The sequence below is a fragment of the Dromiciops gliroides genome, chromosome 1 (assembly GCF_019393635.1).
Source record: "Dromiciops gliroides isolate mDroGli1 chromosome 1, mDroGli1.pri, whole genome shotgun sequence".
Lineage (NCBI taxonomy): Eukaryota > Metazoa > Chordata > Mammalia > Microbiotheria > Microbiotheriidae > Dromiciops > Dromiciops gliroides.
In genome coordinates this window covers 656,122,918-656,150,309 of record NC_057861.1, presented here as the reverse complement: position 1 = coordinate 656,150,309, position 27,392 = coordinate 656,122,918, and the positions used below count along the sequence as shown (strand labels likewise).

Below are 27,392 nucleotides of genomic sequence, written 5' to 3'. Positions count from 1 at the left end.
TAACCAATCATTATTCATCCAGAGTAGCCAAGTTTTTCTTAGCTTAATTAATGTTATTACCTCCTCCACAGGTTGCTGAGCAAGGGAAGAAATCAGTCTCTCTCCACCGGTGTATGATGGGCTGATAAAAGATGAACTGAACAGTGCTATCAGCAGCTCCAACATTATGGACCTGGAAGACAAAATGACACTGGTAGAAGTATTGGGGACAGGGATTTAGGAGGGGGAAATTAACAAAAAAATTAAACACAGTGGGATCTTGTATTCTTTGCATTTCTCCATCAGCTGTGAGGCTACTGATGAAAATTATCTATGGAAATCTTCCTTTTTCCATATTTTATAGACAATCTGGGGTTACTAGTGTCATCTTTTAAAGTAAAACAAGGATATTTTCCATTCTCTTGGAATTTTTGATTTTTAAAATTTTGAATATTTTGAAAACTCAATCCCAAAGTACCTTAAATATTATGTATTAGGCAGCTAGGTGTCACAGTAGATAGGGTACTGGGTCTGGCGTTGGGAAGATCTAACTTCAGACACTTGAGAACTGCATGACCCTGGGCAAGTCACTTAAGTACTATTTTCCTTAATTTTCTCATCTGTAAAATGGGAATAATAATAGCATCTATCTCACAGGGTTGTGAGGATAAAAAGGGATAATGTTTGTAAAGTGTTTAGTGGAGTACCTGGTCCACAGCAGGCATTTAATAAATATGTTTTCTCACTCCCTTCCTTCTTCCTCCCTTCTCTCTCTCTCCCTCCCTTCCTCTCTTCCTTCTTCCCTTCCTCCTTCCCTTCCTTCCTCCCTTCCTTCCTCCCTTCCTTCCTTCCTTCCTTCTTTCCTTCCTTCCTTCCTTCCTTCCTTCCTTCCTTCCTTCCTTCCTTCCTTCCTTCCTTCCTTCCTTCCTCTCCCTCCCTCCCATCTTTCCTTTCATTCTTCCATATTTATATTTGGCAATATTCAGCTATTCTTTCTGGCCTCAATTTTCAAGCTGTCACTTCCACTTCCTCACAAAGCACATTGGGTCCTGAGATAAAGTTCAATTATGGTGATTCCACAATTATCAGAGATGTGAGTAAGATAGATATCCGAACACTGGCAAGATCTGTTTTCTTTAATTTTTATTTGTTGTCCTATGTCCAATTTAATCCATAAATGCTCTCCAGATGATGTGGCTTATCTGGCTCTCAACCCAAACATTATGCAGATTGTTTTCCCCTTCAATGCTTTTTTCTCCTTTGGAGAGAGTTCATGGGGACAACAAATTATCAAAGCATAAAAACTAGTGATATAACACTTAATTTCTCTGTGCTCAGAGTAGCATTAAACCTGTGGAATAACAGGGACTGTGTCCCTACTTTTTGCATTAAAAGCTGAGAAAACACATAAACATCAGCTTCAAAAGGGGGGAATAAGAGGCCAAAAATCAGGACAAAAAAAAAGAAAGTAAAAAAATTAAATAAGATGAAGCCTAGATATGATTTCTAGGAGTTGGAAAGAAAAATGGAAAGTCCTTCAGATAATATTCTAAAGGAAACTATGGAAGGCGAGGAATTTGTAGGTGATGTCCAAGTACATAAGAATTTTGCTCTACTGAGGGGTTCTATTGAGAACAAACAGTGTCATAAATTCTTTATTAAAAAAGAATAGAGCTGGGGCAATATATGGTCTTCAACAATGGGGAAGCCTTTCCTATGGATTAATGTCAGTCAATTTTGTGAGTCAGAAATAAAATATCTAATTGTTTGCTTTGGCAGGTTGAGTTAGTCACATTTTTGTTTTGGTGAGGTAATTGGGGTTAAGTGACTTGCCCATAGTCACACATTTAGTAAGTGTCAAGTGTCTGAGGTTGGATTTGAACTCAGGTCCTCCTGAATCCAGGGCCAGTGCTCTATCCACTGAGCCACCTAGCTGCCTCTATTCACATGTTTTAAAAGGATTGTTTTTTGCTCACAAAAGAATATAATTCCCTTGGAATATGAGTGACTATGATTCTGTGAGCTATTAGATAAAAGCTCTAATTTCACAAACAGAAACAAAAAACACAGGGAGAATTTACTTTTGTTGGGAAAACAAAACATGCAAACCATAAAAATGGGCTAACAACCCCACCCCAAAATTTGTTCACACCAAAAAAGAGAAAATAATCTATAGAGTGCTGCTATGAGATATTATAAATTAAAAATAATTTAATTTATAATAGAAAATAAAAGAAATAGAAAAGGAGGTCAAAAAGTTTTCATATCAATAACATAGAGGATATAAGAGCAGCCTTCCTTAGAGAAGCCTTGTCCTAAGGCAATTGTGCTGGTTTCCAGCTTCTCTATTGGTCTGAGGGGAAGAGAAAAAAATTGGTGCTGTGGTAGGTCCTTTCCATGATTCCATGGGAAGTTACTTTATACCCCAAGAGTTGAGAATAAGTGTTAGTGAGCACCTTTGGGATGAAAAAATAGATTTAAAGTAGTATTTTTTTAAAAAATGCTAGCTAAATACAAAAATATATATGCTGACCAAAAAAATGCTGAGATTGTATACCTGTTAGTCTTGAGAGAAAGGATTCAAATAAACAAAATATTTTGGATTTTTTGCTTTAGTTTTTTAAATATTTAAATATTAAAATCGAATTGTGATCTCATCAATTTGGGTGTTCCAGGATATCCATTATCACCTCTATGGATGTCCATCATCACCTCTATTATTCAATATTGTACTAGAAATGTTAGCTTTAGCAATAAGAGAAGAAAAAAGCATTCGAAGGAATTAGAATAGGCAAGGAAGAAACAAAACCATCACTCTTTGCAGATGATATGATGGTATATTTAGGGAACCCTAAAGAATCAACTAAAAACAAAACTACTTGAAACAATGAACACCTTTAGCAAAGCTGCAGGATATAAAATAAATCCACACAGATCAACAACATTTCTATATATGACTAACAAAGCCCAGCAGCAAGAGATAGAAAAAGAAATTTGGGTGTTCCTTCCAGTGAAGCAGGCTATAACCCAACCGGGCTGTCTATTGCCTCTTGTCAACAACCTCAAAAAAGTTTGCCACAGGGGGTCCATCCAACATGCTGAGGGCCTGCCTCACTTTCACTTGACACCCAGAGTGGTATTCCTGGGGAGCACTCAGGCTGTCAACATGTCATCCCACACTCCGATGATATCTTTTCTTCCTGTTTTTCTTCAAAGTTCCTTATTTTTCATGTTGTAACCTGCTCACACAACCATCATGTTCCTTATCCATTGTCCTCTGTGTGATATTTATTTTAAATTCCTTGGACACTGTTATGTTCCTCAACTCTCAGCAATACAAACATTTAAAAGATATTAGTTTTTTTTAAAAAAATAGGCAGTATAGTGAACTAGCCCTGCATATTTAGAGGAATATGGTAGGTGGGGAATGATGGTAGATTAACTTGGCATTTCTCCATGCCAATTCAGTTCTTATTTGTGGACTATAAAAAAGAAAAAACACAAGGCCTGAATGATCCTATACTTAGGTCTTTAAAGAGGGTAATCCTTAGGGAGGCAAATGACTAGATCCTTTGCAAAGGACATACAAAGGGGGCAGGGATTAAATGGATTCACACTTGGTTGAATTCAATGATCAGATGCAAAGGTAGGGATAAGGATGGAGAACCTCTTATTTTATTGGTATATTTATGGGTGTGCAGGTCAGGCTCTTTTCTGCAACTCACAGTCTTAAGCAATGAGAAGTTTAATCTTGCTCTGGTTACATGGCCAGTATGTTGAGCCCAGGTCTTTCTAGCTCTGAGGACAACTCAATTCCCTCTGCTACTCTTCCTCTCAGGTCCGAAGAATGAGTGATTAACTTACTGACGTCTCTTGGAGGGAGGGGTGTGCCCTCTGTTCGTCAATATTTTTATCACTGACAAGGATGAAAGTAAAGAAGGCATGCTGATAAACTTGCAGATGATACAAGGCTGAGAGGGATATAGCCAATACATTGCATGACAGTCAGTATCCAAAAACATCTCCAGAGGCTAGGACAATGGGCCAAGTCTAAGAGGATGAAATTTAAGAAGGATAAACAGAAACTCTAGAGGCAACCAAAGAGCTACTCTGAAAATCTGTCTTGGTGCTCCAGGCCTACACCCTTCCCTGTCCTTATGCACCAACACTTCATTTTGTTCATAAAGTATAGGAGTACAGAGGAGGCTGTACTCCTAGGTATCTACCTACTCTGCCTCCTCAGTATCCTTCACCCCACTTCCAAACACATATACCCCTGCAAAACCCCACTCTAGAGAAATCAGTAATAACCTAATAAGCCAGGAAAAGTCAGTGGATATTTGGGTTTGGAGGACTTTCTTCTTGCTTGCCCTCAGAAAAGGATAAGGGTTTTACAAATACCCCTCTTCATTTTTTGGTTGAGTTCATGTGGACATGCTGCTTTTTTTTTTTTTTTTGGTTTGGTTTGGGGTTTTTTTGGTATCATCAAAACTTCCAAGGTACTTTGGTGACATATTAGCACTTCAGCTTTACAAGCAAAAAGTACTCAAAATCAAGTCCAGTTCTGAAGCGTCTGTTGAGAGTTACAGTCTGACACTTTTTAAAGAGCAAAACACATCTGGTGTATGTAATTTTGACCTTATGTTAATAAGAAAAAAGAAAGAAAGTTCTGAATAAGCTTTTCTTTCTTGAGACTGTAGCATTCTAATGTTTTATTGAATGTAATGATACTTTACATGGAAATTAAATGAATTTGTAAAAAAATTGTTTGCATTTCATAATAGACATGTGAAGCGTAGGTATTATAAAATATCGATGGGAGTATGGTATACGTATGGGACAGGGAAGGGCAGGGAAAACTCTGGAAATTAATGTTTACATAAAACAAAGCAACATTTAAGAGCAAAGGTATTACCCCTACTCTAAAAGTATACCTGAAAAAAAAAGGATGATCTTCAAAGATTTTTTATAGCATCATTATTTGTAATTAGAAAAACTGGAAGCAAGCAAAACATTCCAAAATGGGAGAATAGATACATCAATTGTGGTACATTTAATGCACCTAAGAAAAATAATCATGGAGAATATAAAGAAATATGCCTAGAATTTTATGAAATAATTAAAAATGACAACAAACAACAACAAAGGAATTGGAGAACAGAGAATTCACTATCACCACATCAAGAGGAAAAGTGAATGAGAATGGACAAAGAAAGACATTGAAAATCTGGAAAAAGCCTAATCTTTTGAGTATTGAAATGGGATGTATTTAAAAGTAAATGAATAAAAAGCAAATTTAACCGGTGCATTGATGTTTCAAGTTAAATTTATAATGTCATTAAAAAAAGACTCAACCCCTTTGCAAGGCCTCTCAAATGCAAAGAGAAGGAGACATCAATGCCATCGAATCCCCCTCCTCATCTAGGGAAAAGGCAGCTTCCAAACCCCAAGGATCTTCCCTCAACCAGTTTTCTTTTCTTTTGGCTGTTGGGATACCAAGAAACTCTTTTGCCCCAGACACGCCTAGCAGGGAGGCTGGGCAGTCAGGAGTCACCCCCTACCTGCCTTGGCTATAGTTCAGTCACTCCTCTGATGAGCTTCTGTGCTAGGAAAGAGGGAGGGAACTGGGGCAATGGGGGGGTGGGGAAGGGAAAGGAGGGGAGACAAGGCAGCTTAATACTGTAGCCTCAGAGGTGTAGTTTGTCTTAAAGTTATGTGACTTTGGGCACTATTCTCAAGGGGAAAAGATTTTATTACTGGGGAGCATATGCACAATTGTTGGGAAAATCCTTAAGTATGGAAGGAGATATGATGAGAAACAGGCAAAGATGTTTATTAAAGAACTTCACAAGTTACTGAATCTGATTTGGGGACACAGTAATAGTTATCCAAGTGACTGTATCCATAATCTCTTGAGACTAAAAGGCTAAGAAAAATTTGTATTTTGGGTTTCCAATGCAGGTAACTATAACAAGATGTTCTGAGTGGTCACAGTTCTTTTTCATAAAATACAAGCACATTTGACAGAACAAATTAATACTTGTATAAAATCTCTCGGGGTGACTTTGACCCCTTCTTTCTATTGGCCATCATCTTTTCTGAAAAGTTCCCTGGCCTTTTCACAATTGTGGCTTGCTGGCCTGTATTTGGAGAATTAATTTAATTTAAAAATAGAATTATTACAGAAATATTCTTGTCCAAGATGACTTGGCACTCCAGCCACTAAAAGAGTATATCTTAGAAGCAGAAAAGTATAGTAGGAAGAATGCTGGAGTTGGTATCAGAGGACTTGAGTTCAATTCAAGAAATTTGATTCAATTCAGTTCAATTCAACAAACATTTCTTAGATACCCACTAAGTATAAAATGAAAGGCAGCTTGGCATAATGCAAGGGTTCTTAACCTGGCATCATTGAAAAAAATTTTGATAATTATATTTCAGTAGATTTAATTGCCTTTGTAGTCCTAATTTTAGTTTATGTATTTAAAAAAAATTATTCTGAGAAGGGTGCACAGGTTTCACCAGACTGCCCACAGGGTCCATGACACAAAAAGGGTTAGGAATCCCTGAGATAATGGAATGAAAATAGCCTTGAAGTCAGACAGACTTGGTTTAAATCCTGTCTCTGAAGTGTACTAGATGTAGACTCTCATTCCTTCCCAGGATGCACTCTGGGATTCCTCTACCATGCCCTCATTCTTCATCTTTAAGCTTCTCTCCAGCCTTGGGAGGGTGACTAGGTGGTGCAGTGGATAGAGTGCCAGGCTTGCAGTCAGGAAGATTCATCTTCTTGAATTTTAATCTGGCCTCAGACACTTACTAGCTATGTGTTGCTGGGCAAGTCACTTAATCCTGTTTGCCTCAGTCTCCTCAACAGTAAAATGAGTTGGAAAAGGAAATGGCAAACCACTCCAGTATCTTTGCCAAGGAAACCCCAAATGGGGTCACAAAGAGTTGGATCCTACTGAAATGACTGAAAAACCAGCCTTGGAATTCAAACATTGGCTATATTCTCTGCCTTTGTAACATCTTCCTCTGATTTGATGACTCCTTTCAGAACCTTTATTTAAAGAAATGACATGTCTTATTCCTCTACAGGCTGTACTCAGGACTTCCCTCCGCCATTTCTCAGCATCCTTTTACGTATTGTCTTTCCCCACGGAATGTAAGCTCCGTGAGGTCAGAGACTGTTTTTCTTTTTACTTGTATGTGTATTCCCAGCACTTAGAACAGTGCCTGGCACATATTAGGCTTTAAAATGCTTGTTGAATTCACTATATGGTTATGGGCAAATCACTTAACCTCTAAGAGTCCCAGTACATAAGAGTTTCTGATTTTCCTCAATGGAAGGAGTTTTGACTCTGGGAGCTCTCTACACCTATAAATTACAAGTCCAGAATATCAACACCAAAAATAAGACATAATGCTAATTTTCAGTCTACTATCTAGCATTGTAACTTTCTGCAAATCACTTAGTCTTCCTGTGCCTCAGTTTCCTTAATTGTAAAATGAAGCGTTTGAACTCTAAGATTCCTTCTAGTGCTAAATCTATATCCTTTGGAACCTAAGACCTTTTCAACTTTAATGTCTTAATGTCTAAAATGAGAATAATAATACTTGCCCTACTCAGCTTTGTACTGGAATGATCTTTGCACTGGAAATTAGAACAAAGATTGCTAATAAGGAATTGATATCTAGGAAAGGTAAGATGAGAGCAAGAGAGCACCTAGTGTTCCTTGATGAATTCAGGTAACCTGGTCCAGATGAACTCCAGTACAGAAAAAAACCACACCAATGCATGTGACTGCTGATCCCCTGTTATAAGATCATGGGAGGGGGCAGCTAGGTGGCACAGTAGATAGAGCACAGGGCCTGGATTCAGGAGGACCTGAGTTCAAATCCGGCTTCAGACACTTGACACTTACTAGCTGTGTGACCCTGGGCAAGTCACTTAACCCCAATTGCCTCACCAAAAAAAAAAAAAAAAAGATCATGGGAAAGAGAGGTTCTACAAGATTGGAGAAAGGCAAGAATTTTCCTGATTTTCAAATAAGGGCAGAAAACAGAGTCCGTACACTAAAGGCCAGGGGGCTTGACTTCAATTCCTGGGAACAAACTAGGATAGATCATTAAAGAGACAGCTAGTGTACATCTAGAAAAGAAAGCAGTCATTACATAGATCCAGGATGACTTCCTTAAGAACAAATTATACCAGACTAATCTTATTTCCTGTTTTTCATAGGGTTGCTAAACTGACAGATTAGGCAAATCACTTAGAAATAGTTTGCCTAAATGTTGGCAAGCCTTTTAATAAAGTATCTCATACTGTTCTTGAAGAATAGATGTGGACTAGACAAAAATAAATTTGAATGGATTTGGAACTTGATGAATGGTTAGATTAAAAAATAACAGTTAGTGACTCAAAATCAACTTGGCAGGAGCTCTCCACTGAAGTGCCCCGTGGGTTTGTGATTGGCCCTATGCTATCAATTCTTTTTTTAAATCAAGAACTTGGATAAAAGAATAGGCAAAAGAAAAGGTGGTCATCAGATTTGCTGATGGTACAAAGACTGGAGGGACAGCTAACTCACTCAAAGATAGCAAGAATCAAAAATTATCTTAAAAGGCTACAGCACTGGGCTTATGCTAACTAGATAAAATTCAAAAGGGATAAATATAAAGTCCTATGCTTATGTTAAAAAATAAATGTTATATGTTTAGGAGAGGAGGTATGTTATACTGTAAGGTACTGCTCCTTTTACAGATGAGCAGTTTGGTTGCTGAGCAAGACGGAAAATGAAGTCTGATACAAAGACAAAGAATGTCTTTTACTTGTGAAGACTATAAAACATTGTCCTTTTTCATATAAACAGTTTAATTGGTAAGAGAGGCAGAACAAGAAGAAGTTTTTGCATGAAAAATGGATAAAATAGATGTAGAAAGAAACAATTTTTCAGTTAATATAAGAAGAGACACTACACAGGCTGGTAGGAGAACTAGATAGAGACCCTATTCCTGCTCCCAGGTAAATGGATGGGAGGGCCTGTTTAAGAGCAAAGAAATAACTGAGGCTGTAAGGCATCATAATTCCTTTCTTAGCTCATTTGAAAGTAACTGTTTTTAGAGTGTGAGAAATTAAAATTCACAAAGTAATAATAAAATAAAATTTGAAGATTAACTAAAGAATGTTAATTTCTTAACTGACAGAAAGTTGGACTTTATGAGTTATATCTCATAAGAGAAAGATGAATTACTAGCGATCAGGGGTCTCTAATCTGAGTCTTTAAGAAGGATTGAAGAACCCAGCAAGAGAGGAGGAGGGCACTTAGGAAAAGAGGCAGGAAAAGTTTAGCACAGAGGATGAAACTGAGCAGCTTTTCTATGAGCTGTTTTGCTATAACAAGATGCTGAAAAATGACCCAATGGTTTAGAATTCTGTTGGGTTTAGAAATGGCTGGACTTATTAATATTGATTAGAAAGCCATCCTGAGGAGCCCTGATGTTCTTTTCCTTAAACTCCTGTGTTTCCTTGTTACCTGCAAAATGCTTCATAACCTGGTCCTCTTCCTTACCTTTTCCAGTCTCTTACGTTTTATACTTCCCTCTCCCTGCACTCCTCCCCTCCCCCCCCCAAATTCTGTGATCCAGTGACACTGGCCCCCTTGCTATTCCTCAAACAAGACCATCCATCACCCAATTCTGGGTATTTTTACTGGCTGTCTCCCATGCTTTTGAATTTTCTTCCTCCCAAGTTTGCCTCCTGATTTCCTTCAAGTTTCAGTTAAAATTCTACGGGAAGACTTTCCCATCCCTATGTTGGTTATTTCCAGTTTCTCCTATATACACCTTGTTTGTATATAGTTGCCTGCATCCCCTTTAGACTCTGAGCTCCCTGAAAGCAGGACTGTATTTTGCTTTTCTTTGTATTCTCAGCTCTTAACCCTGTGCCTGGCACATGTTAGGTGCTTAATACACTGTTTCTTGGTTGACTTCTTGTAATTATAATAGCATGATATTTTTTCAGTGACCTTTTAAAGGTAATTGTGAGTTCAAAGGACTTGTCTCTGCTTCATTAGTTTGTGAATAGAGGAGGAGCAGATTTCCTTAAGTAGGAGAGTGGTGGGGACCATAAAGGGAGCAGCTAGTAGATTTGCATGGGGCAGATTGTTCCTTCAGGCTCATAAGGCATCAAACGGAGAACAGATTTTATTTATATAGTAAAGGACACAGAGGAGCCCACAGAAAGTCAAGAGGCATTTCCCTCTTTTGGTTAAGCTGCCTCTCCCCTTGCTGCCATCCCAGAGATCTTCAACCTTCTCATGACTCCCAAAGGGCTCCAGAGAAGGGGAAGGTCAAGCAAGGTTTGCGTCTCCCTGTTGCTCCCTACCATATAGCTGCTCCTGATGGGTGCCCATTACTCCTCTGCCATGATTCTCTGTTCCTGACACATGTTGGTGGTCCTTTTCCTCCTCAGAGGAGCAGCTCCAATCCTGTCCTCTCACTTAATCATTGTATTTTCTCTGGCAGCTTCCACCGTATACAGTCCAATGGATGTTACAGCATTAGTTTTCAAATCCATGCAATCCTTTCTTTATTCAAGTGTTTATGGGACCAGCAGCTGGTGTGTTAATTATTTCTCAAACATTTTTTTTATAAGTCTAGCCTGGCTTTTCCCCTTAACAAATCCCAAATAGGTCTTTCCCTGATTAAACATAATTTATCTTTTTCATATTGGAGATAGGTAAAAACAATGCCAAATGAACAAGTCTATTGAGCTGAGTTCCAAAAGCCTCTCTATAAGGAGAATCTTAGGAACTTTGAACAGCTTTCTCCATAGAAACATTGTAAAATGGAGTTATATGCTCTCCGTGTTTGAGAATCAAGAAAAGAAAGCAAAAACATTTATTAAATGCCAGTCACTGTACTAAGCATTTTGCAAATATTTTCTTACTTGAGCATCAAAACAAACCTGAGAAGTACTTTTTTTTAAATCTCCATTTTACAATTGAGGAAAATGAGGCAGATGACAAGTTTCTTGTCCAGAGTAGCACAACTAGTAAATGTGTGTGGGTGGATTTGAAGCCAAGATTTCCTTACTCCAGGCTCAACTCTCTATCTACTGCACCAACTAGCTGCCTCTGAGAATCGTGGAGATACAGATAAAAGGCTAAACTTGCTATTTCACTGGTGAAGAAATTTCCATTACCAATGCACATCTGTACCTTCTAGACATAGGGAGTTTCCTAGAGTGTTGAGAGATTAAGGGACTTACTCAGGGTCACATACCTAATACATATCAGAGGCAAGATTTGAATCTAGGTCTTACTGGCTCTGAGGCTACTTTGCCTCTCTTGTTTACATGCATACATACATATATTTGGGATTGAGCAATGGCAAATGATTGACCTTTCTTTTAAAAAGAGGTCTTTAAACTATACTAAGGTGTCTTGTAATTGTTTTAGCAAGTGGGGGATTCTGTCCACCAAAATAGTGTCTTTTTCAATAAGCACTGACTGTATTTCACACCGAAATCATTTTACAGTAACTTTCATTCAAATCATAACTTTCATTCAAACAGCCCTGCAGCCATGTACATACAACAAGACAACTGACAACTCTAGGCCCCTGAAACTTTGGAGATGAACCACTGCTAGAAATTACCATTGGAGTTGTCCCCCATCTCTTGACCTCCCCAAACCCCCAAAATGTTGCTACATGACCTGATGTGGCTTGCGTGGACTAATTTGTTGGCTGGGGAAGTGCTTCTCTATGAAACGAGATGAAGATCTCACTCAATTTAAAGCTGTCCAGAAAGGTCAACTTCAGAGTCTTGCATAATAAGCATTTTCGATGAGGAACCATCATTATCATGAGGGACCATGGGGGTGGTAGAAGGAGGAATAGATTTGGAATCAGAAGGCCTGAGTTTGAGTCTGGCAGCCAGCACTTACTAACTGTCTGACCAATTACTTCATCTCTCTGGGGTGTGAAATCATGCTAATAATCCTTGCTTGGCCTCTCTTTGAGTGTCACTGAGAGGAAAGGGCTTGGGAGGTTGTAAAGCACTATATGGGTGGCTAGGTGGCTCAGTGGATAGAATGTCAGGTCTGGAGTCAGGAAGACTTGAGTTCAAATCTACCTTCAGATACTGGTGTGACCCTGGGAAAGTCACTTTTGCCTGTTTGCCCCAGTCTCCTCATCTATAAAATGAGCTGGAGAAGGAAAATTCAAAATACTGCAATATATTTTTTGTTTGTTTGTTTTGTTTTTTGCAGGACAATGAGGGTTAAGTGACTTGCCCAGGGCCACACAGCTAGTAAGTGTCTAGTGTCTGAGGCCAGATTTTAACTCGGGTTTTCCTGAATTCAGGGCTGGTGCTTTATCCACTGTGCCATCTAGCTGCCCCAACACTGCAATATCTTTGCCAAGAAAACTCCAAATGAGGTCACAGAGAATCAGATACACCTGAAGCAACTAAATAAAAACAGAATAAAAGTAGTATATATATGAACCATTATTATATGTATAGTATGGTTTTCTTTTCTTTCTAAAAAAGACTTTGGGAAATATAATTCTAGATTAAAGATGGAAAGATTGACAAGTTGGTAGACATATCTCTATAGCATACACTGGAAGGAAGACGTGTCTTTACAAAGAAAAATCACTGAATACATAAGAGATACTATACACTTCCATTTATGAAATAGGATGTTGAATTATAGGGCATTTTAAAAGAGATCTAAATGGATAATTAATAGTGAAATTTTAACAATTTATTGGACAAAATTATAGGAGAAAAAGTAATTTTATTAGATATTATTGGATGAAGCACTTTTAAAAAAACAATACTTAGCTCATTTTCAGAACTGGTGAGACAAATTCAAGAGATAAATAGCTTAAACTAATTAAACATTTTTTTGTCTTAGAATAATTTTTTTTCTTTTTTTGGTGAGGCAATTGGGGTTAAGTGACTTGCCCAGGGTCATACAGCTAGTAATTGTCAAATGTCTGAGGCTACATTTGAACTCAGGTACTCCCAACTCCAGGGCCCATGCTTTATTCACTGGGCCACATAGCTGCCCCTCCAGTGTTTTCTAATGAAACATCTATTCCTTTCCTGTTGTTTTCCAAATCTTGGAAGTTATAATGTGGAATTACAAAAATAATAACTTACTCTATCCTCTGAATGAAATACTTAAAATATGTTAGCTTTTATGAAATAATTCACAGTTTTAGTGTGGCAGGTTGGTAGCACAACAACAATAACAATAATGCTGGATTTAGAGTTGGGAAGACCTGAATTCAAAAATGCCCTCAGACTCTTACTAGCTGTGGGCAATCATTTAACCTTTTTCAGTCTCAGTTTACTCATTTCTAAAATGGGTATAAATAATTGTACCTACCTTAGATCCTTGTAGTGAGGTTCAAATGAAATAACACTTGCAAAACAATTTGAAAACTTTAAAGTGTTATATAAATGCTAGTTATTATTCATTGGAAAGTTTCTTAAATATCAGCATTTACATTTAGATAAAAAATGTATCTATGTCTTTAGAAGCAAAGTGAGAGTTTGAAGACCTTTTAGTTCTAGCTTTATGTACTTGGAAAAGTTACTCTTTGCCTAAGTTTCCACATTTTTCAAATGACTATATGAGTAGTGCCCTGCTTACCTCACAGGCATTTTGGGGAAGAAGGAAAATCAAGTGAGATATATTGATAAGGGATAGTTCCTACCTTTAATCACTTGTATTCTTTCTCCCTTTCATTACCCAAAGGCATCATGAATTAGAGGGGACCCTGAGTTCTCTAAGGTTGTACCAGTAGACTGCAAACCTTGGTAGGTACTACCAAGCTAGAAGGGCTTTAAGTATGGCTTCAATGAATGACTTTATCTGTCACCCAATGAGTTTCCTAGCGAAGTCAAGAAAGGTTTGGTTATAAGGTGATACTTTTTTTCAGTCACAACTACTGATGGAGACCAACTAATAAAAGTTGGAGGGGTTGACATCTGTGTTGGGGAACAATACACCAATGAAATCATGGATATTTTGATGTTCCAAAATATTATTTCAGTATGTTAAGCACTTTGGGAAGTATAGTAACTCTTTCAAGATCCCCAGGGATTTTCTACTGTGTGCATCTATGTGTGTATGTATATGTGTATATTTGTATCGTGTATATATGTATCTATATGTATGTTCATCTATATACATGTACACATACACATAAAAGACTGGCTGTCTATCTATCTATGAATGAGAGACAGCCTGGAATTGAGGGCTGTCTTGACAGATGAGACCATATGAGTTCAAATCTAGCCTCTGACATATACTAGCTGTGTGACTATGGACATAGACCTTAATGTCCCATGCCTCTTAGTAACTTTCTAAGACTATAAATTACAGGAGAGTTATTGATCTGCATTGGAGGAAAGAGTATTTCTAGAAGGCATTCTTTATATCCGTGAAATAACATGTTTGTATATACATACACACATATATGCCACACACAGTGTCTATTCTATCGCACTCAGGGGCTTGAATAAGTAAACACACTGCCTGTATTTTAAACTTTGAATGCTATTAATCAACTGTGTAGTTGGATTTGAGGTGCGCATGGTTGTATTCCTGTTCTTTGAGATCCAGAATTGAAATAATGTAATATCTCCTTGACTCCCTAGAGCGTCAGGACTGTCAGAAGTTACCTCTGATGGTTTGTACTAGGACTTTTACATGGCTGGGATCTGGGCTGGATTAAAGAAAGCTATCACACTGAGTGAGATGGAGGACAGTCCTCTGGAACACCTCTTCAAGGCAATCTCATTGCCTATCACATTTTCCTATGAAGTATTCCTACTTCCAGCTGCCCTAGGGTCACCAAGCATTAGTCTAAATCAAATGTCCTCTGGCTACAGGTCTCATGATGAAAAATTTATGGAGTCCTGGACGCATTACAAGTTTTACAGCTTTACAGCTGAAATCCTTCAGGTTCTTCTGACCTGCTGAAGGGGGGGGGGAGTTTTATTTTATTGTGATTCCCAAATGTTCTTTTGGTGTGTGCTTTTTTTCCTATAGAATATGTATGTTGCTTCCAGCAATGTGTTTTATATTAGCATGAAGAATAGAGAAGCTCTGATGGGAGGAAACAACTGAGTCTTGTTGCCAACACAACGGAAAACAGAACTTGCCAGGGGGACCATGATGACTTGACCAATGTCTTTGTATCATCGGTTGGATTCTAACCTTTGCTGTAGACAGGCATCCTGCATGAGCCAATCACAGTGAGCACACAAGTGACCTAACTCGCTTGTAAAGTCTTTCCCCTCTGCTCCCCACAATTAAAGATGTGTTGGCTTTTGGAACCCTAAACCCTTCATCATGCTCAGTTTTTCCCAAAGAATGCATGCAAGAGTTTCCCAAAGACCTTAAAAATGTCAGATGTTTATTTCTCAATCATGAAGTTGCCATAAAGTGCAGGATGTAGTTTGTTCAACACCCTAGAATTAAATATTTCCTGGAAGAGCAGCTTTTCCAAGACTTCCATATGTTTGTGCATGCTGGCCCCTGTATGTAGAAAGTATGTGTAGACTCATAGAATATTAAAGCTGAAAGGGACTTAGTTATATCTAGTCCAATTCCCTAATTATTACAGATAAGGAAACTGAGACCCAGGGAGGGGAAATGATTTGTCCACCGTCACACAGCCAATAAATAACTGGTCAAGGATTCATGCCAATGTCGTGTGACTTCAAATCAAACATTCTTTTTCCTATATTATGTTACTCCTTCCATCCCTCAGTCTGTTGAAGTCAAAACCTGGTTCAGGTGGCATGTGCTCTATAAGGTAGAAAGTCATCTTTCCTCCATGTTTCTATAATTCTTTGTGGCAACCCCTACTTTGCCCTCGCTGCCTTTTAGTTTATGTGATATTTACTTGTGTAGCTGCTTTGTGAGGGCTGGAATTGTTGTTTGTCATCTATTACAGTTCTGAGCTTGACGCTTTGCACAGTGTGGGTTCTTAACAAACATTATTGCTGTGAATTAAATCACATTTCATGGCCCCTGGAGTGACTTTTCCTTGAGGTGATTGTGCATTGGTTGATTTTATAGTTTAGGCTTCAACTATAGATTATGATGGTTGCTTCTCACCTTGACAATAAAATCTGCAGTGAGGGGTCCGGCCATTCTCAGTATCTCTTTGTCTGGAAACTTCTGGAAGTCAACACTGGAATTGTCCACAAGGAAGGTCCCTGTAGTGCTGAGGCTGTTTTCACCTTTTGTACCCTGTAGAGTCTTAGTTTCCAGATCTATGTATAGAAACAAAGGAAGAGGAGAGGTGGGTATTCTCCAAACCAATGAGGACAAATGTGAGTCACCTCCCTTGGTCTCCTCTCCCCTCTGATTGGAAGACTGGAAAGTGGAATGCTAAACCCCACCCAAAACCTTCCTTTGTATAGGGCAGGACTTGGACTTCCAGGCTTACATGCCACTTTCCATCTATAGCTCTGCTTGGTTTGGACTCTATGGAACAAGGTGCCTCAAGAGTCTCCCATGCTGGGTAGCCCCTGTTGTCTCTTCTACCCCTTTTCAGATTCTTTTTGTATGTTGTTTTTCCCAACTAGATTGGAAGATCCTTGAAGGGAGGGACTGTCTTTCATTTTCTTATTGGTATCCCCAGAATTTAGCATAGTGCCTGGTACATAGTAGGTGCTAAGTGGATGTTTATTTGAGTTGAATACCAATGAATCCCATGGTCTAAAAATGAAAGCAGAGAAACAGGGTCTTTAAATGGCTGACAAGAAAGAATTTTATTGTCTATTTCCCTGTGAAAAGCACAAAGCCAATTGTGAACTATTTGTTGGGGGGGGGAGTTTAAATTTCACATGAATGTAAGTTCTTTTAATTCCCAGTGCTTTGCACAGTATGTTATATCCTTGCTTAATACATGTTTGTCGAGTTGGAGCCAACTGGACTGAATGGACTCAAAAATCCCCAGGCCAGCATTCAAGGCTCCCATATTTGTTTAACTTCATCTCTGTAGACCTTCCAATTCCATCCCCTCTTTCTCTAACCACACTAGTCTCCTTACTAGCTCTCATCCATGTCTCACCGTTTCCTTTCTCCATGCCTCTGAGCTACTTTTTTGGCCTAGAATGACCTCTTCCCTACCAATCCACATCTAACCATTATCTTTATTATAGCCCACAACTAACTGTGCTATACACAGATTTCTCTTTTGCTTGCACTTATACAGGGTTTCTAGGTGGTGCCATGGTGCATGGATCTGAAGTGAGGAAGATACCACTTCTTGAGTTCAAATCTGACCTCTGACACTTACAAGTTGTGTGACCCTGGGAAAGTCACTTAACTCTATTTGCCTCAGATTCCTCATCTATAAAAATGAATTGGAGAAGGAAATGTCAAGAAAATCCCAAATGAGGTCATGAAGAGTCAGAAATAACTGAAAAACTACTGAACAAAAAACACATACTTCGCTGGTACACATTTTCATGTACTTGCTGATATTACTTAGATGCTTCATCTTTGCATGTCATTTCTCCCCACATAAGCTGTGAGATCTTTAGGGGCAGGACCACTGTGGTCTCATAATCTTCACAATTTGAGACTTACTGTCCTATCAATCTTTTTTACTTTTCTTTTTTTTTCTTTTTTTGATGGGGCAATGAGGGTTAAGTGACTTTCCCAGGGTTACACACCTAGTCAGTGTCAAGTGTCTGAGGCTGAATTTGAACTCAGGTCTTCCTGAATCCAGGGCTGGTGCTTTATCTACTGCATCACCTAGCTGCCCCCTGTCCTGTCAACTCTAGGAGAAATTTAGTTCTCTTAGGGAGAGCCTATATCCGATTCATCTTTGCATTTCTTTTCCTTTCATTTTTCTTCTTATCTTACATTTCTTTATTTTTTGGGGGGGGGAGGCAGACCTGTGATTTAATTGGGTAGGGAGTTTCCAGTGGCAAGGGATTGGAGGAAAAAAGAAGCATACATCAAGGATTTATTTTATCGCCTACTATGTGTCAGGTATGAGGCTAAGCATTTTACAAATATACCATTTGATAGCTAGGAACTCCCTCTCTCAGTATCAATCAGCATCTTCTATGCAGCTTTTAATCTGACAATATTGTCAGAGGATGCTGGTTGGTTAAGTGAGTCCAGGGTCACTCAGCTAGTTTGTTTCTGACACGGGGACCTGAACTCAGGTTTTCTTATTTGACACGACACATTGTCACTTTTTCACACTTGCACTTCAATTTAATTCTACAAACCTTTGTTAAGTGATACCTTTTTCCTAGGTACTGGCACAAAGAAAAGAATATGAACACAGTCCCTGCCCTGCCTGTTTCCCATGGGGAAAACATCCTGCATGCAAATTTCTAAATACAAAACACATACAAGGTAAGCCCAGAGTAAATGTAATTGGAGGGTGGTGGAGCACTAATAACTGAGGGGATGAGAAAAGTCCCTATGTTGGGGGTGCCAGTTGAGGTGATCTTTGAGAAGAGTGAGGGACCTCAAGGGGCAGAGAGGAGGAGGGAAAGAATTGCAGTCCTAGAGAGAACAGTGTGTGGAAAGATTGGCCTGGAGTTAGGAGATGGAAAGTTCTGCATAGGGAAAAGCAGCCAATTCGGCTGGAACACGGGGATGTCATAGCAAATAAGTCTATAAAGGTGGGTTGGAGCCACACTGTACAGGGGTCTGTCAGAGGAATTTGTATTTTATCATAGAGGCAATAAGAAGACCCCTTTACCTCCCATAGGCCCTCAGAACAGATTTAAAAGCAAATGTTTGTTGCATGAATCAGTTTATTTTTTTATTACTCATGTCACTGATTTCAGTGAGGTACATACAGAGGGTGTGTTAATACATACCTGGTGAATGAAGGAATGCAATAAGTTAAGCACGTGGGAAAATTTCCTGATTACTGCAATTTGTTATTCAGTGAGTTTGTATGGAGTTCATTACCCTCTGGCCACCAAGTGCACTGATAAACAGGTTATAGTGGACTTGAGAGTCAGGAGATATACCCAGGTTCAAATCCCAGCTCTGCTGTTCAATAATAATATTTATATAGTACCTACTATGTATGCGCCAGGCATTGTGGGAAGTGCTTTATACATATTATCTCATTTGATCCTCACAACAATTCTGGGAGATACATACTATAATTATCCTCATTTTACAGATGAGGAAACTGAGGCAAACAGATGTTGAGTGACTTGCCCAGGGTTACACAGTTAGCAAGTGTCTGAGGTTCAATTTGAACTTAAGCCTTCTTGACTCCAGACCCAGTGCTCTACCCACTATTCTGCCATGGGCAGGTTATCATATCAGTTTTCTGAGGCCAAGTCGCCTCATCTATAAAATGGAATAATAACACTTGTTATCAGTTCCTACAAGGAGGTACCTGTACTTGCCTACTTTATGGATTTGTGAGGAATAAAACAATGAAAAGCATTTCTCAAGCACTTGCTGTGTCAGGGCCTGTGCCAAGGGCTAGTGAACACAACTAGAGAATGCTGTATAAATCTAAGCTTTTATAATGAAAACATTCTAGATGTGACCTGCAGGTGAAAAATCTTGGTACCTAAGCATGTATCTAAGGGTTCTTCCAATAGTAATTCTGTCCCCTTCTCTAGGGTAGGGCCTATAGAGGTAAGAGTCAGCATCAGTGTTGGGGGAAAAGGGTATTCTCCTACCCTCTGTCCCCACAGAAAACTGGGAGTTGGTAGAAAGGAGTCCAACCACAGTAGCCTTCCATTGCTGTAGACTCTGGAGGGAGGTTCTTTTTAGGATCTTAGAAACCTTTTTAGGTTCTAATATTTGTTTTTTCAAATATCTTATCTTCCCTTGAACCTCACTGACCTGCTCCCTTAGGCATGTACAGAGACTACTCTGGAAGAGGAGTTCTTAAACCTGGGATCTGTGAACTCAAAAATAGATTTTAATAACTATTTGGTATAATTGTTTTCCTTTATAACCTCATCTATTTTATTTATTGATTTAAAAACACTCTGAGAAAGGGTCCATATGCTACACCAGACTGCCAAGAAGTCCATGACATGGAAAAAGTTATGGACCCCTGGTCTAGAAGTGTGTCATCTAATACAGTCCTATTCACTGCATAGACAGAAATCTCTATAGATAGCTGAAAGACACCTCTCTAGCCTCCTCTTAAATACTTTCAGGGCTGGAGAGCTCACTACTCCATTCCATTTTTACACACAGCTCTAATTGCTACAAAATAATTCCTTATACTTAGTTTTCTAAAATGTCTCCTCAAAGCCCCTTAGCCCCCTAGATAAAATAAGTCAAATTGTTCTTCCACATCATAGCTTTTTCAGATTGAAGACAGCTACAGTGGTGCCATAGGTCTTCTCTTTCCCAGGTTAAACACCCCTTGTTCCTTCAACTGATCTGATGGCATCTTCCTTTACTTGTCCTTGTTGCCTCCCTCTGAAAATAGGAATAATAATAATGATAGCTAGCATTTATATAGTGCTTTAAGGCTTGCAAAGGGCTTTAGAGATGTTTTCTCATTTAATCTTTACAAAATCCAGAAGTAGATGTTATTGTTATCTTCTTTTGACAAATGAAGAAAATGAGGAAGACAGAGGTCAAGTGATTTGACATGGATCATACAGCTGGTGATGGTCTAAAACAGAATTTGAACTCAGAACTTTCTGATTTCTCAGGACTTTGTGTCTAGTACTCTACCCATGGGACCATCTGGTTGGCTGCTTTAGTAAAACTCCAGTCACCCAAGAACTGAATCAAATATTCTAGATAGGGCAGCTTAGGAAAATTAATTAGAACAGAGGAAACAGGACTGCAACCTCCCTCACCTTAAACACTGGGTTCTTTTAATAAAGCAGAATTGTATCAGTGGTTTTTTGTTTTCCTACATCATTACATGAATTGGGTCTTTTTCACTTGACCTCCCGTTAAGTCGTGTCTCCCTCATCTTCAACTCGTAGAGCTGATTTTCAAACCTAAGACAAATCCAGGACAAGGGACAATTCTCCTACATACATTTTATATTCCCACATAAGTTCCATTTATATTTCAAATTGTAAGCTTAGGTACATTCTTGGAGCCCCCAAAATATCTTTTAGCATCCTGATGGTATTAGAGGCAATATGTAAACAACATGTATTAGTTCTTTTTCCTAGCCTCATATCATATACAGATTTGATAAGCCTGCCCTCTGGGCCTTTATCCAACTAACTCATATTATCACTGGACTTTCAACAGGAGCTGGTTCTGGCCTAACCTTGTAGTTCTAAGGCTGCTCTGGCTCTGGGACCAAATTGGATTTCTGAGGCTTTTGGGAAGATGACCCAGGACCGGGCCGATTCATCTGGGTCTGTTCCAATCTGGACCTAAATATCCAAGACTCTGCCAAAACTGGATCAGCCTCTGGGAGTAGGGAGGGAAAGAATGGAGGAGGAACTCAATGTTGCTTACTCAGACATTCATTTTTCTGTGAAATCTCCAAAAATGGTGGCAGGGGGTAGGAAGAGGAAGAGTGGGAGGATTACTCCTTAGAAATAAAACTTGAATTTTCAACAAGAAGTCAGTGTGCTGAAATAAAGGGTTTAGAAGGTTTTATTTCACTTTTTTGTTTTCTATAAATCTGATTGGTTTTCTAGTCCTTGGGTCACTTGACTGATTAAGCTAAATAGATTAGTTTTCCAGTTTCATTGTACCTTTTTAGAAAGTAAACCTGGGAGACTGATCTATTCTAAACTATTCATTTTAGTCCATTCCTTTGGGCTCACTGCTTTCAATTGAAGCCAGCTTCTTCCTCGTTTACTGATGGCCTTGGCTTGGATATTTTATTTTAGCTTGTCACTGCCCAGAAAAATACTATTTTTGAGTGTGGTTGTTACACCGGCAGTGAGCCGGCAGTCAACCCTGCTCTATTCTCAAAGGGGAAAAAGAATCGTTTGAACAGCTATAGTTCACACGCACATATATAATCCTTTGACATGGGAACAGTGTATTTTATAGAGTTGTCCAGGACTAGAAATGAACTTGGTTTTTGAGGAGGTGAGAGATCAACCTCCCTTGGTTGTGCTTAAATGCCATTCTACTCTTTCTTATACTTTAAAGATAGCTACAGATTCCATGTATCCCTCTCTTCCCATTACCACTACTATCAGATGATTTCATTTTTATTTTTACAAAAAGCACCATAGTTGGGTTTTTTTGTTTTATTGTTTGGGACTCTATTAATCTTTCTCTTGCTTGCTTCTTAGCAGTGATTTCATCCAAACTCAATGGCCAAAAGATAATGTTTGCTACTTAAGTCAGTTGTATGTGCATGTGTGTAGGAGGTAACAGAAGATAGATCATTTACTGGGAAGAGAGAATCAACCACAATGGAACTGATCAGGGATGCCCAAGGGGCCCATTAAAGTGAAGAATTTCAGTCAAACTGAACTTTTAAGAAAACCTTAGGATGTTCTCCCTGCCCCCACTCTTGGTTTATAGCCTATAATGTTATACTTATAATTCACAGCTCTACATCAAAAAGCCATAGGCTTAAAAGAATAGACAATTTTTAAAAGGTGACCCTGTCTAGCTAAAAGACAAAGAACTGAAGACCAATTCTTTCACTGGAGTGAAAAAACATTGGTGAGGCGACTCTCCTACTTGGTGTTGGAAATTGTCAACATCATGCCTATACTTGGATTTTTCATTCTAACTCCTGGTAGCTTAGGATATCAGGGCTGTATGACTCTACTATTAAGTAAGTCCTTAATAAATGCTCATTGACTTAACTTGATAAGTTGAACTCCTTGGGTGCACAGTAGGTTCTCAAAAATATTTGTTGAATTGAATTATTTCCCTTAGATGCTACAGGTTAGAAACCCATTTGTTTATTTTATGGTCCTCTTATTTGAAAGAATAAAAAAGGGGGAATAAATCAGGGAGAAAGGAAAGACATTGAGGAAGAGGGAAAATAGAGAGACAGAGAGAGAAAGGAATGGGAAGAGGGAGAGAGTGGAGAAATTCTACCTAGGGAAAAATAATATGCCAGACTCATGGACTATCATCTTAATGTGTATGTTCTGTACTCTTTGCTATCATTGTGGTTAGAAACAACAGCCACAGAGCTTTCTAGCATCAAATGAATCAACCAAGAGATAAACAGAAGCATTCAAAATACAATTATTATAGTAGAGTTGAAAGATTTGTTATTTCTGTGTTTTAATCTCTGGTGGGAAAATAAAAATAAACATAAACCTACATCACAAATACAGGGTTAAGGATCATGCTCCAGCTCATTATCTCTAGGAAGACAATTAATCAGTTTACTTACACAAGTGATCAGGTCCTTTTAAGACAAGGCGAACATGTCTGCTTCCATAGGGAATGGCAACCACGGTATCATCAGCTGGAGAGAAACAATATAGGACAGATGTGAACACGTATATAAGATAATCAATTTGGGGTTTTGCTTTTTTAACATTTGAAAATAAAACCCTGTAGTTAGGGTGCCAAAAACCATCTCCCCAACTTACCTCCTCCCCAAAGTTACTCAAAATTACTATTCCTTAGTAACTACTAGAGTCTTCCTTCTCTCCTTTTTTCCTTCCTTCTTTCCTTCCTTCTTTCTTTTTCTCTCTTTCTTTCTTTCTCTCCTTCCTTCCTTCCTTCTTTCTTTCATTTATTCATCCATTCCACTATCCCAAATGATGAAAAATGATTGAAATGGGGGCTTTTAACCTTTCATTTCAGATTTTGTTTCTAATTAAAATAGAATTTATTTAAGACCATCCTATAACTTTGGCTTATAATGGTTGTGATGAGAAAAGTAGCATGATTTGTTTCAGCTAGAACTGATCTTGGCATCAAGAAGTCCTGGGTTCAAGTCACATTAGCTGTGTGACCATAAAGAAGTCACTGAACCACTGAGGGACCCAGGTAAATCTCTAAGAATTACACTTTAATTTTGGTTGGGAGAGGAGTAAGAGAAAAAGCAGAAGGAGGGAAAAAGAAAAAATATGAATGTTAGAAACATATATGTATGTGTGTGTATATATATGAGTGTATACATATACATTCAAAACAGAAATGTATGTGAGTATATAAATAGATGCTAATAGAAATATTACATACATGTGTATATAATACACTTATGTGTACTGTATATATTATACCTTATACACATACATGTATAGGTACAGTACATACATGTACTATATATGTGTTGTCTCCTAAATGTTTAAAGAGTAAGGGCAACATTCCCTGATTCTTTTGTATCTTCTGTATGATCTAGAACATAGTAGGTGCATAATATGTATTCCCTAACTTTTCCTTTTAAAAAAAAAAAGGCAAAATCCTTAGCTTGGCTTTGTCAGTCACCATGTGCAAATGAACACATTTCCCTTTCCAGGACCTCACAAGCAGGTTCACTTGTTTTTCTTTTCTCTTTATAGCTTATTTTATTTTGTTTGTAATAGGTTTGTAAGACTGTGGGTATTTAAAGAAAAAGTGTTCATTAAAACAATCTTCTACCCTGAAGGAAATGATTAGAAAAACAACAACAACAAAGGAAAGCGAATAGGCAGTTTTACTTACAATTTCACTGATAATATAAATGTCTACTTAGACCTGAATAGTGCTTTACAGTTTTCAAAAAAACTTCCACTTAATTTATAGTAACTCACCCTTGTGAGGGAGGCAGGGTTGTTGAAAGTTTTCATTGATGCAGTACTTTTTAAATTGTCAGTTTCTTGATAGCTATATAGCACTATACATTATTTTATTTGATCCTCAAAACAATCCAAGGAATTATTATTGGCATTGTTATTCCCATATTACAGACAAGGAAACTGAGTGTTGGAGAAATTAAATGAGATGTCTAAGGTTACAAAGTTAATGGGAGTTAGAAGTAGGATTAGAACACAGGTTTCTTTGATTCTGTGTCCAATACTAACCATAATGCCCTATGAAGTGCTTTACTGATAACATCCTGGTGAGGCATGGAGTGAAAGTATTCTTATCCTCATTTTATAGATGAGGAAAATGGAACTCAGGAAGATTAATTCATGTGCCGAAGCTCACAGGTCAGCTGGCATTTCTAAAAATCAAGTGCTTGTATGAGTCTCTCGTATTTAATGATAGTTTTAGCATTTTAGAGTTAAATGGTTTATCTTTGATAAAAAAAAAAGAAAATCTGGTTCTCAACTCTATGCCGTGTGGAGATTTTGTAGACACCAAGTTTCCTTTGGTATCTAGTATCTCACAAATGTGATAAAACTCAGATCTGTTTTTCACATCACACACAGATTTGGGGGAAAAAAACCAAACTACCAGGACTCAGTTTCAGGTAGAAAAGTTTTAAGTGTTATATAAAAACAAGAAAAGGAAAAAAATTTTGGGACTAGTCCCACAATGCTCTTAAGGCATATGCATAGAGACATGGTCTTTGAAGCTTTAAAAAAATGGTTACTTCAGTAAGAGCAATCAGATTTCTAGAAATAGAAAGTCTTTGTTTATCCAGAGGTCAAAGAGAGTGCATGGAAAAGGGAAACTGGTTCTGTACATATTCAGTCCATTGCCTTCTCACCCACCCACTATTATCAGGCCTCTTTTTTTTCTGAAGTGGGAAGGGACTCCCTCAGATGCTGACGTGGCACTTTTCTATGCCAGGTCAAGCAGAGTGGGCAGAAATTCGAGGGGTTCACTTCCTTACGGAAAAGAATCCCATTTGTTCTCTGCACCTCTGGCTTCCTCCTCTATAAAAAAGGTGGGATTCTGAAGGCAGTGGAACAGAGAGAATGAATGAAGGGCTGAGTGGGACAGGAATTTCCCCCTTCATCTCACTATGATGTGTAAATATAAGCTTGATAGCAGAGACTGATGAATTTGGAATCAGAGGACGTTGATTCAAATTCCAGCTCTGTTGCTTGCTACCTAGATGTTACCGGGCAGGTCTCTCTCAGCCTCAGTTTCCTCATCTATAAGAGGATGATGATAATCATGCCTACCTCAAAGAGTGGTGAAAAGATCAGAGCCATCTAGAAACTTTGAAATACAAACACAGGCTTTGAAAGAAAAATACAAAGATCACCATGAAGGAATAATTATTAGGAACTAACTAAGGACAAACTGCTTATGCTAGATCATGGGGAGATGATCTATGTGTTTCTTCTGAACCCTACTATCATCAAGGGTCATGGAGGGAGTACAGTTAGATAAAGGGCCTGGGAAGGGTTCTGTTATATTTTAATGGTCTTAAAAGAAGAATGGAAAGAGAAGGGAAGAATTAGAACATACTAATTGTTGGAAGGGGAGAAGGATGGGGAAAACTATCTCATATTTGGAGTACACAAGCAGAAGTCTACACAAACAAGGAGGAAGGGGTACAGGGATGTGGATGACACTTGAACCTTATTTTCCTCTGAACTTGTCAAAGAAGGGAAGTACATACACACACACACACACACACACACATGTGCGTGCAGATTTGGGTATAGAAATACATTTTGCTTAGAAAAAGAAGAACGAATGACCAGAAAGTGTGTGTGTGTGTGTGTGTGTGTGTGTGTGTGTGTGTGGCGGGGGGAGGGGGGACAGGATGGTTTAGAGAGAGGCTAGATTAAAAGAGGGTTAAGTCCTAAATTAAAAAAAAAACAACTCTAACTAAGGATATACAAAAATATTTATAGCAGCTCTTTTTGCGGTGGCAAAAAATTGAAAACTGAAGGGTTGCCCATCAATTCAGGATGGGATGATCAAGTTATAGTATATGAATGTGATAGAATGAAATTTTGCTATAGAAAATGTTGAAAGGATGGTTATAGAGAAACTTGGAAAGATTTGTATGAATCAATGCAGAGTGAAATGAGCAGAATGAAGAAAATAGTCCATACAGTAACAACAATATGGTAAAGACAAACAGCTATGAAAGATTCAGAAACTCTGATCAATACAATGATGAACAATGATCCCAGATGACTCATGATGAAACATGCTATCCACCTCCAGATAGAGAAGTCATAGATTCAGAGTATAGAATTTGACATATACTGTGTGTATTCTTTAGCAGGACCGCCTGAGTAGTTCAGAAGGGCATCCAACCTCTAACCCCACCCCCACTCCCAAATTGAAGAACCTTGGAAAAGGATGAAGAAAGTTTTGCTAAGTTGGTCAGTGTACCCAAATACTCAAGAGCTTCTACTATGCTTCAGCCTATTTTGCTAAGTAGGGGTAGATTTTTAAGGTCTCACTGAAGCAAGAGTCCACTCTCAGGGCAAGGCCTTGCCTGCTGGACCCAGTCTAACAAATGAGACCCAGAATGCCTCAGCTCAATAGGCATATTTATCTGCTATGCCAAGATAGGCAGGAACGTGAGACTAAACTTGTCCCTGAGGGTTCTCAAAA

At 38.4% G+C, this 27,392-nt stretch overlaps 1 protein-coding gene across 2 annotated transcripts in view; it reads right to left on the bottom strand.

The window, feature by feature from the left end:
• Window positions 1-27,392, bottom strand: part of ADAMTSL1 (ADAMTS like 1) — a 1,070,304-nt gene that overhangs the window by 226,024 nt on the left and 816,888 nt on the right. For both annotated transcript variants that reach the window (XM_043978110.1, XM_043978111.1), the window contains 3 exons: window positions 23,323-23,397; window positions 16,128-16,285; window positions 61-172 (listed from right to left, as the gene is read on the bottom strand). In XM_043978110.1, the coding sequence (XP_043834045.1) occupies window positions 61-172; window positions 16,128-16,285; window positions 23,323-23,397 (345 nt within the window). The remainder of the gene's footprint in view (window positions 1-60; window positions 173-16,127; window positions 16,286-23,322; window positions 23,398-27,392) is intronic.